This window comes from Manis javanica, chromosome 2 (assembly GCF_040802235.1).
Source record: "Manis javanica isolate MJ-LG chromosome 2, MJ_LKY, whole genome shotgun sequence".
Taxonomy (NCBI): Eukaryota; Metazoa; Chordata; class Mammalia; order Pholidota; family Manidae; genus Manis; species Manis javanica.
This window is the reverse complement of record NC_133157.1, coordinates 226,440,099-226,450,105: the sequence shown is the minus strand read 5'-3', so window position 1 is coordinate 226,450,105 and position 10,007 is coordinate 226,440,099. Positions and strand designations below refer to the sequence as shown.

Here is a 10,007-nt window from a genome sequence, read left to right as displayed (position 1 = left end):
CCTGGCGACTGGCCTCAGCCTCGAGGGAGGGTGTGCCGGGTGGGCAGCTCTCCAGGACTTGGCCTGAGCTTCTTCCTCCCCTTGTCATCTTGCCTGGCCTTGCTTCCTGCGGGGCACTGATAGAAAGTTCCTGGTGAGTTCAAAGGGCAGTGGCTTCCTCAGAGCGCCCCCCTCCTGCCCTGGCCCCCTACCCTGGGCTCCGGGCCATGTGCCCCCTTGCTCCTCTGTGGCCCTCAGGCCTGGCATACCTGACACACACACACACACACGGGGCAGAGCAGAGGGTCTATGATGCCTCCCGGCATCACCTGTTGGAAGAGGGGGCGGCAGGTGGGACCTGGGACGTGGCTCTACCAGCTGCACCTTAAGGTGGGCCTGGTGGAGGATGCCAATGGCGGATGAATGTCAAAGTGGGGGGAAGGCATGAAGCCCATGCCACACCACGCACCCCACCCCTATTCCTTGCCCCCTGAATCTCTCCACTCACCACCACCAAGAGCAGCCACCAACCCCAAAAGGCAGGCAACCAAGTCCAGCAGCCCCTGGGCTCCAAACCCCACCCCCCAGTCAGCACCCTGGGAAGCTAGGGTATGGCAGGTGGCTTCCCGTCCTCAGAGCTGGGCTGTGTCCAAGCCAGTTGGGACCATGGCCCATTGGATGCTTGATGGAGGCCCAGACCAGAGGCACCGTGATCAAGGCCTGCATTCCTTCCCTGTCGTCGGGAGCTCCTTCCTGCTCAGCTGGTCCTGCCAAGGTGGGAGGATGAAGGGGGAGGAAGACAAGGCCTTCAAAGGCCCACATGCAGGCCAAATCAAGGACAGGCAACTTCTGAAGTTCAAAAAAGGCATCTGGAGACCAGAACAATGCCAGGAAGGGACTGGCAGTGGGGCAGAAGCCACTTCTCTCAGCACCCACACCCCCTGGTCTCTGCGGACAGGGCCCCCTGCAGAGGCAGGGCCTCTTGTCTGAGAAAAGGGTCATGGTGACAGGCCAGTCACACTGAACCACAGCTTAGGTGCCCTGCCTCCCCTGGGGACCCAGGAGGCCAAGATGTGGTGGAAGCCCCAGCCCACTGCAGTCTCCAACTGAATAATTTGCTCAAGTCCTCCCAGCCCACCTGCCTGGCTCAGGCACTCATTCTGGTCCTCCAGGCCTTGAAGCACGAGAGCCAGACAGGCCGTGGTTGGTTCTGAGGCCCTGCTCCCCACAGAGGCCCTGACTGCTGCCCCGGGGTCGGGGCAGGCATGGTCTTCCCAAGGCCCCCAGCCATCAGCCAGCAGCCCAAAGAAAAGGCAGCTGCTACCACGTCTGCCTGAATAAAGGGTTGGGGCCTTTGATTGTGGAAGGAGCTGCAAAGTAGACGCTGGTGGCTCTGGGGAGTGGGGAACACTCTTGAGCAGAAGGTTCCTGAGACTTCCTGGAAACCTACCCCCGAGCCTCTTCAGAGTCCCACTTGCTGAGCATCTTCTGTGCCCAGATCTTGCAACAAGGCCCTGGTGTAAATCCCCTGGCAGTACCCACCCACAAGACAGCCTGTTCTGCCTGACCCTCACGCCCAGCTGACTCAGCCCACCACACGGCCTTGGGGTGCTTGTGGGGCAGTGACCCTGCGGGGAGGAGGCCCCGCCATCAGCTGGTGATCCTGGACAGGCTGCCGTTGGACAGACACCATGCTGTCTCTGGCCATGGCAGTCTGTGGGGTCCTTGGCCCAGACTCCAGCCATTCTCTAGAGGAAGAAGCAATAAGTGGGGGCAGGAGTCCTGGACTCATGGAATAACACCAGGGTCTATGAGAGCAGCCTAGGGGTGGCAGGTCCCCACTGGAGGCCACCAATCCAGCTCAAGGGAGGTCTATCTATACAGGGTAATGTACTTCCAGGATTAACAACTCCGACTCATGGAATAAAACTGCTTTATTTTGCAAATCCCACATAGGTTCCGGGGCAAGGGTCAAGTCCACAGCCCCAGCCAGGCCCTGGCTCTGGTCCCCACCTGGCCTGAGTGCCAGGGCCTCTGTGGAGTGTGCAGGTGTCCATGAGTGTACCTGTGCGTGCGGAGGGCCTCCCTGGGCCTCGGGCCTGGGGGCTGTGTGGCAGCCCCAGCCTGAGGTGGGGACCTCACCCTGCCCTCACCTGCCCAGGCTTAGGGGCCACATGGATCCACACAGTCCTTCCCACTGCGGAACACATGATAGATGCTGGTGGGAGGGAACATGGCGACAGCCCCAAGCAGGGAGCCCACCTGGATAGCCACACCAGCTGCCAGCAATGCTGGCCGGCCCCCACCATGCAGAAGGGAGCTGGCGGCCACCTTTACATATGAAAACACACCCAGACACAGCACCCATGACAGCACCTGGAAGAGTGGACATAACAGCTGGCTGAGCATGAGATGCCCCCTGCTCTAGGGCAAGCCCCACCCTGCAACTGCCACTCTTTCCTCCAGTGTTCCCAGGGCACTTACCACAAGGACCACGCCTACAGTGGTACCCACCAAGGGTGGGCAGGGGCTCAGGATTGCCAGTGCTATCAGGTAGGCCCCAAAGAGAATACCCAGCACAGAGAGACTGACCAGTCCTGCCAAAGACCTGTGAGGGGGGAGCAGGAGCTCAGGGCTGGCTGTACCAGGGCCTGGCCCCCATCCCTAAGTCCCACCCCTCAAGTGGCCTGGGATCCTTTGTGCACCTGCACAGTACGCCCATGGCCAGGAAGCAGGCGAGGGGGTTGGCAGCGCTGCCCAGCACCACGGCCAAGTGGTAGGCCAGGCGCCCGTAGGGCAGGCAGGAAAAGCTCTGCACAGCAGGCAACACGCCATTGGTCAGTGCATTGGTGATGGCCAGCAGGCCCAGCAGGCCGACACTGTGGGCGGAGAGGAGCCGATGGACCCCAGGGTCTGGGCCAGGGGTGGCATCTGCTGCCTGGCTAGGCGGCTCCTGCAGTGGCAAGGCCTCTTCCTCCTCCTCCTCCACTCCTGGGGCTCCTGGCCGCGGGCCAGGCCCTGGGCTCGACGCGGGTAAGGACGGTGGTGATGGCAAAAGCAAGAGACCCTGGAAGGCGGCTGCTGAAGTTACCAGAAGGGCGGTCAGTGCCCAGAAGAAGGTGCTGGCAGGAAAACGTTCTGGGAAGTCATGGGGGGGCCCGGGGGGGCCACTGGTGGGGGCTGGTGGGCACTCGAGGCGGCCCACGCCCTGCACCAGGGCCAGCACACAGGGCAGCAGGGCGCTGAGGCCCTGGCCCAGAAAAAAGGACCTCAGGAAGGGAGGTGGCAGGTGGCTCAGGAAGGGGAGGAAAGTGACATTCGAAACACAGCTGGCCAGCGCCAGCACCAAGGCAAGCACTAGGAAGGCCACAGAGTGAGGCTGCCCTGCCACGGGGGCCACACGGTGCCACAGCAGGGCCAGCAGGGCTGTGCCCAACACACTCAGCGCCTGTACCACCTGAATGGGGGCCCGCTCGCCCTTGCCCGGAGCCAGGCGCCTCCACAGGGTCACCACCAGCAGACCCAGGTTGCCCAGTGCCACAAGCACAGTGAGGTACGAGGGGAGACTCCAGCCTGTGGGGAAGGGAAGAGACCACGTCAGGGGCAGGATGCAGGGGACAAACTGCAGCTGCAGCTCACCTTCTGGGCCCACCTGCCCCGCCTCCCTGCACACTCCCACTCACCCTCGGGAAGGTCCTTCACCACCACTGGCAGCTGTACCCAGATCCCGTTGATGGCAGCCCACGAGCCCATGCCAAAGAGAGCGACCAGCACGTGGGTCAGCACCAGACAGCCCAACGGGGGTGCTGCCATTCAGCCCAAGACTGGGCCCCTCAGGACGGGGCGAAGGCCACCGACAGCTCCTTTATCGCCACCTAAATGTGCAGAAGACACTTGCCGTCTTCTGGGATCTGAAGACCTCTTCTAGCTTGAACAGATAGACATGCGGGATCACGAGGAAAGGACACGGAAGTGGAGCCAGAAGACGGCCAGCTTGCCAAGACCAGGGACACGGAGGGTGCCGTGGGATGGGGGGCCAGCAGCATACCCAGAAGCACAGCCAGGCCAGCAGTCGGAGAAGCAGGCGCCCCGGCTCCGGGGGAGGATGCTGCAAGAGGGTTCGGCTCTTCGGGCCTGAGTTGCCGAGACCAGCACCACCCTCACCCCAAAACAGACATAGGGACCCGGACCCGGGGACAGGGGCACCTCTCATGGGCCTCGCACACTTCTGAGGCTGCTGCGCCCACCTGGGAGTCCGAGACTTCAGCGAGAAGCAGGACCGTCGGTCAGAGCCCAGCCGGGCACTGGCTGGAGGGGCAGCCCCGGCGCCGCCCCTCGTGCGTCAGGGGGGCGGCGACGGGCCTCCCGGGGTTCCCGGCCCAGCACCCGCCCCTCCCCGACTGAGGGCACCGCGTCCGGCCCAGCCCAGCGCCGGAGGGGCATGAGATCGCTGCCGCGCCGCAGCGGGCACTCCAACTCACCAGCCCGCTCGGGGAAGTGGGGCGCGGGGCCGCCCACCACAAGGCCCGCCGCCAGAAGCCCCGCCCCTGGAGGCGAGCGCGGGGCCGACGCGGTGGGGGAGGGGAGGTCCCGCCCCTTCCGCCTCCGGCACCGCCCCTTCCGCTCCGCCGGGGCGGCCCCCGCCGCGAGCAGTCGGCCATGGCTCCCGGCGCAACCCGGCGGGCCGGCCGCAGGTTCCGAGGCACGTCGCCGCCCGGGGCGTGGGCCCGGTCGGCCGAGGACTGGTGGTGGGACCGGCTGGCGCCCAGCGGCTCAGGGTACCACCTGCTGCATTCGGACAGCGCGCTGCTCGTGCTGCCCGGCCCGGGACCGGTCCGCACCCGCGCGCAGAGGCGCGTCGCCCGCCGCGCTCAGCGGCCGCTGCGCCCCGGGCCCCGCGCAGCGGCGGCCAAGACCAGGCCCGCGCCTGCGCCTCAGAAGGAGCGCGACCCCGGCTGGGGCGACCGCATCCCCTTGGAAATCCTGCTGCAAATTTTCGGTCAGCTAGTGGCGGCCGATGGGCCCATGCCCTTCCTCGGCAGGTACCCCAGGCCCATCAGACGCCGCGGCGTGGCTCAGGCCGACTGACCTGTTGCCCACGGCTGGCCGAGGCGGGAGCAGAGGGCGAAAACGTCTGAGCGCGCACACCCGCTAGCGGGAGAGCTCAGGCCCTGAGGGTCCAGTTGGTGCCCCAGAGGCCCGCCTTTGGGAAAGGTGTCCGCAGCGTTGTGAGACTTGCGGACGCAGGTCCGTCCTCTTAGAGGGCCCCATAGCAGCGGCCGGTGGCAGGGCACCCGCCACGAAAGGCCTGACCCCTCAGCAGAGGTTTTTCTCCCAGGGCCGCGCGCGTGTGCCGCCGCTGGCGCGAGGCCGCCTCCCAGCCCACCCTCTGGCACACAGTGACCCTGTCGCCCCCGCTGGCTGGCCGACCCCCCAAGGGAGGGGCCAAGGCGGAGAAGAACCTCCTTGCGTCCCTGGCGTGGTTTATACCCAATCGGTAAGGACCCTCTTCCTTATCCCCTCACTCCATCCATGTGGTGTGTGGATGGCCAAGGGCCCCTTCCTGTCTCCCTGAGCCTAAGCGATGGGTGGGGAGGACACTGACCGAGGGGGCAGCGTGGGACCACTGTGCAGCTTCGCCTCTGCTGTCTGTCGGCCCAGGTTCTCACAGCTCCAGAGGCTGACCCTGACCCACTGGAAGTCCCAGGTACAGCCCGTGTTGAAGGTGAGAGCTCACGGCTGCCCTGCACACCAGCCATGACACTCGGGTCGCCCAGTACTTCCAGGGAGCGGGCCAGGTGCCATGGAGCCCAGCGCTGCCCCATGGGGGTGCCTGCCCGGTTCTCTTTTTCTGTCGTCTCCGACAGCAGGGAAGTATCAGGCGGGAGCACCCGGGAAGGCCTGGCGTGGGTGGAAAGGGTGTAACTGAGGCAGCACAGCGAGGATGGGGCCGGCCATCGGCTTTCTTCCCTGTGGACCGCAGCTGGCCCTCTTAGAACCCTTGCTGGCCCTCTGTCGTCCACAGCTGGTCAGCGAGTCCTGTCCTCGGCTTACCTTCCTCAAGCTTTCCAGTTGCCACGGTGTGACCCCTGACACTCTGGTCATGCTGGCCAAAGCCTGCCCCCAGCTTCACAGCCTGGATCTACAGCACTCCATGGTGAGCCCTGCGTCCCCGGGAGCCCTGAAGAAGCTTGGGCCGAGACGACAGGTGCCCTTGTGCTGGGTCCCCAGGTGGAGTCCACAGCTGTGGTGAGCTTCTTGGAGGAGGTGGGGCCCCGAATGCGCAAGCTGTGGCTGACCTACAGCTCCCAGACAACAGCCATCTTGGGTACACTGCTGGTAGGTTGGTGACAGGCAAGATCAGAGCTGGATGCCGAGCCAGTGACTGCCAGGCCATTGACTCTGTGTTCACCCCACCTCTGCAGGGCAGCTGCTGCCCCCAGCTCCAGGTCCTGGAGGTGAGCACTGGTATCAGCCGAAACAGCACGCCCCTTCAGTTGCCTGTAGAGGCTCTGCAGAAAGGCTGTCCCCAGCTGCAGGTATCAGACGCCCCACCTTGCCCACCTGTCACTCCCTTCCCCATCTGCAGCCTGGGCTTTGTTCCCAGGTACTGCGACTACTGAACCTGATGTGGCTGCCCAAGCCTTCTGGGCGAGTGGTGACCCCTGGCCCAGGCTTCCCCAGCCTCGAGGAGCTCTGCCTTGCCAGTTCCACCTGCAACTTTGTGAGCAATGAGACCCTGGGCCGCCTGCTCCACGGCTCTCCTAACCTGCGCCTGCTGGATCTTCGCGGCTGTGCTCGCATCACTCCTGCTGTCCTGCATGATCTGCCATGTCAGGGTTAGCTCTCCCTGGGTGGTGGCTGGGCAGGTGGGATGTGGGGACCCTGGCCCACCCTACAGCTCATGCTTGCTCCTCTCACCTCCAGAGCTGGAGCAGCTTCACCTGGGCCTCTATGGCACGTCAGACCGGCTGACTCTCTCCAAAGAGGGCAGTCCCCTGTTGACCTGGAAGTGGTGCCACACTCTGCGGGAACTGGACTTGAGTGGTCAGGGCTTCATCGAGAAGGACCTGGAACAGGCCCTCGCTGCCTTCTCAGGCACCCCTGGGGGCTCACACTCAGCCCTGTGCTCACTCAACCTCAGGGGCACCCGGGTTACACCAAGCACGGTCAGGTCAGCACCACTTCCCCAGTCCCCTGGAGCCAGTAGGGCTTGCGTCCTTGTCCTGCCTGGCTCTCCGACTTCCTGGCTCTGAAAGGGGAGTGCATACCGTTGGGATTGGTTTTGGAGAGAGGAAGGGTACTGGGCTTGGGCCTCAGTGGCTCTGGGTGGCAGAGCCAGTCACAGCATCTGGCGAGTTCCCTCACCTGGCTCAGCCTTGAGGAGGCCTGTGTCTTTTGGGATCCAGTGGCTCAACTCCTCATGGCCTGCCCTGCCCCCACAGCTCTGTGGTCAGCAGCTGCCCAGGCCTGCTGTACCTCAACCTGGAATCCTGCCGCTGCCTTCCCCGGGGCCTGAAGCGGGCCTACCGTGGCCAGAACGAAGTCCAGTGGTGCCTGGAACAGCTGCTCACCAGCCTCCCCTGCCCCAGCTAGGTGGTGTATGCCCCAGACCCCTCAGCCAGCCAGCCCTGCCCCCTTACCCAGTTTTGGATGTTTGAACATTTTGGTACAATAAAACGTTTTTTTAAGAACTGTGTGGTCCTTGGGGTTGGGGTGAGGGGACAGGGATTGTACCTGATAGTGCCATCCAGGGCTGGAGCTGGCCCAGAGCCTCCATGGGGGTGAGGGTGGCCCCCGAGAGCTCCCGAGTTGCCCTTCGCCTTTCCTGCTCACGGCTTGCCCCACACCCGGGAACACAGGTGAGCTGTCCATGCTGCACATAAGGCTCTGGCCGGGTCAGAGGTGCGATAGGGAGGCCCTGCTCGGTCACGGGGTTTGGTGTGGGGTGCCTGCATGACAGCTTTCTCCCCAGCTTAGACCTGGGGGTCCCGCCACCCCACCTTTCAGGCAAGGACTAGGAACCAGGCCCCACAGGAGATCTCCAGTGGGGTGGTACTGGCCAGGAAGTGCACGCTCACCGGGCCAGGGGCGTCCCCAGAGAAGGGTAGTCAACAGAACGGCGCCTTCCAGAACCAACCCCCCGCTCCCGCACAGAGCTTCTAGAACGTGGGCGCGGTCCCCCGAAGCTCCTGCTCCTTCTTGGACCGCAACCCTGGAGGCTTCGTATCTCAAGTACGACCGCAACTCTGGGCAGTGGGCGGTGACATCAGAGACCCAGCTGACCGCCTGCGCCTGATCGGGCCCCCAAGGGCGGGATCGGCAGCCTGCCCATGACCTCCGGCGGCTTCCAGCTCTGGGCCCCAGGGCTCCTCTGCACCGAGCGTCACCTGGCCAAGCGCCTCAGGAGCAACAGCTCCTACCCATTCACGCAGCAGCAGCCTCAAGGTGCGCGCGAAGCGCCGCAGGTGCCGGGGCCCTGAACGAGGCGGGCCGGGCGGGGCCGGGGGCGGGGCCGGGCCGGGGGGCGGGGCCGGGCGGGAAAGCGGGCCGGGCCGCTCCGGCCAAGCCCGAGCCCTGCCCACCCGGGCGGCGAGCGGGGCCGGCGGTCCTCACGCGTCTCCGGCGCGCCGCCCCCAGTCTTCGTGCTCGAGTACTACCTGGACACGCTGTGGAAGGGGACGCTGCTCTTCGTCGCCTGCCTCTTCCTCGTCAGCCTCGGCCTCGTGAGCCAGGTCTGGGTTTCTGGGCCCGCCCCCCACGGCCCTCCTCCCCTGGGGACCCGACCCGCCGTCAAGGTCCCGCCCCCGGCCGCGCCGCCGCTCAGAAGGTGCCCGCGGCGCCCGCAGGTGCACAAGCAGGAGACATGGGCGTTCCCCGCGTACGGCATGGGCGTGGGCCTGTGGCTCGTGATCTCGTCGCTGCCGCGGCGCCGCCTGGTGCTGAACCACACGCGCGGCATGTACCACTTCTCCATCCAGGGCCGCACCGTGTGTCGGGGCCCCCTGCACCTGGTCTACGTGCGCCTGGCGCTCAGCTCCGACGGTGACGACCGGGGCGGGCTGCCGACCCCCGGGGTTGTGCTGGGGAGGCCACTCGGGAGCGGGGAGAGACCGGCACTGCCCAGCCCCGCGCCCGGAGTTCCCCGCCCCTGGTCCCGTCCGACCCTGGCCCCGCCCCGGGACCCCCGCCTGAGTCGCACGCCTGTCGCCAGCGTACGGAAAGTGCTTCTTTCAGCTGGTTCTGTCTGGCCACAAACTGGAGCCTCTGGTGCTGGTACACCTGTCAGAGCGCTACGAGGTGGGTCCGGCCCCGGAGACCCAGACGCGCTCCCCACCCCTCCTTGGTTCAAAGGGTCCTGGGGTGCGGCCATCTCGCAGGCAGTGGGCGATGCTCGCGGTCCAGGTCTCGGGCTTTCACGCAGGGCCTGACTTGCGGGTCTGGCACGGGGACGGGAGGCCTGTCCAGGCGACAACTGATTGCAGCCGTTCCCAAAGCAAATGGAATACTTGGGCCGTCAGATCGCCCGGAAGCTCAACATTAACTACTTCGACTGCCAGGCCGCGTCGTACCGGCATGTGGTCCGCCACCGGCCGCCGGGGGCCGCCTTCAGCCCGGGCATCGTGCTGCGCAAGACCCGCGCCTACGGCGAGCCGGGCTCTCAGTCCGACCTGGACGTGTGACCCCGGGACCGGCACCTCAGCCGAGGCCAGCACTCTCCCTTACCCTCCATCTTCCTTCCACCCACCCCTGACCACTGGCCTGCCTCTCAATAAAGCTGCTTGTTGCTCCCAGACGGGTAGATTCCTGGGGGTGGGAGGAGCGCGCTCCGCAGGGCACACTTCCCAGGGCCTCAGGGAGCTAACCTGGGAGTTTGGGGTAGAAGATTGGGGGTAGCAGTAGGAGCGAGGGTAACAAGCAGCCAGGCCTCTAGGAGGGTGGCTCCATCACGGGACACGTGGAGCACAAACTGCCTGTCTTGGTCAGCAGCTGCTCACCTGGCCTAGGAAGTGCTGACCAGTGAGTGG

General features: G+C 65.4%; 3 protein-coding genes across 11 annotated transcripts; 2 read left to right on the top strand and 1 right to left on the bottom strand.

Moving 5' to 3' along the window:
• Positions 1–1,898: 1,898 nt before the first annotated feature.
• On the bottom strand, positions 1,899–4,574 carry SLC52A2 (solute carrier family 52 member 2). Of its 5 annotated transcripts, none has more exons than XM_037023391.2 (6): positions 4,461–4,548; positions 4,028–4,087; positions 3,663–3,854; positions 2,685–3,552; positions 2,464–2,587; positions 1,899–2,355 (listed from the first exon to the last, which is right to left on the bottom strand). In XM_037023391.2, the coding sequence occupies exons 3-6, from the start codon at positions 3,790–3,792 to the stop codon at positions 2,143–2,145; spliced, it is 1,335 nt and encodes a 444-aa protein (XP_036879286.1). In that variant the 5' UTR covers positions 3,793–3,854; positions 4,028–4,087; positions 4,461–4,548; the 3' UTR covers positions 1,899–2,142. The 5 variants fall into 5 exon arrangements, with proteins under 5 accessions (XP_036879286.1, XP_036879285.1, XP_036879287.1 ...); XM_037023390.2 differs by lacking the exon at positions 4,461–4,548 and adding an exon at positions 4,227–4,460; XM_037023392.2 differs by lacking the exon at positions 4,028–4,087 and having other exon boundaries at positions 4,461–4,574.
• Positions 4,575–4,595: 21 nt separating this feature from the next.
• Positions 4,596–7,673, top strand: FBXL6 (F-box and leucine rich repeat protein 6). Of its 5 annotated transcripts, none has more exons than XM_037023360.2 (9): positions 4,596–5,021; positions 5,318–5,476; positions 5,641–5,704; positions 6,005–6,136; positions 6,211–6,318; positions 6,405–6,437; positions 6,587–6,818; positions 6,907–7,153; positions 7,425–7,673. In XM_037023360.2, the coding sequence occupies exons 1-9, from the start codon at positions 4,639–4,641 to the stop codon at positions 7,573–7,575; spliced, it is 1,509 nt and encodes a 502-aa protein (XP_036879255.2). In that variant the 5' UTR covers positions 4,596–4,638; the 3' UTR covers positions 7,576–7,673. The 5 variants fall into 5 exon arrangements, with proteins under 5 accessions (XP_036879255.2, XP_036879257.2, XP_036879256.2 ...); XM_037023359.2 differs by having other exon boundaries at positions 4,599–5,021; positions 6,405–6,518; XM_037023363.2 differs by having other exon boundaries at positions 4,602–4,757; positions 6,405–6,518.
• An 84-nt stretch (positions 7,674–7,757) lies between these two features.
• Positions 7,758–9,771, top strand: TMEM249 (transmembrane protein 249). Its single transcript, XM_073220608.1, has 7 exons — positions 7,758–7,841; positions 7,990–8,086; positions 8,263–8,427; positions 8,620–8,714; positions 8,829–9,024; positions 9,194–9,279; positions 9,477–9,771. Exons 1-7 carry the CDS (start codon positions 7,758–7,760, stop codon positions 9,660–9,662), a joined length of 909 nt encoding a protein of 302 aa, XP_073076709.1. The 3' UTR covers positions 9,663–9,771.
• The last annotated feature ends 236 nt before the right edge of the window (positions 9,772–10,007 follow it).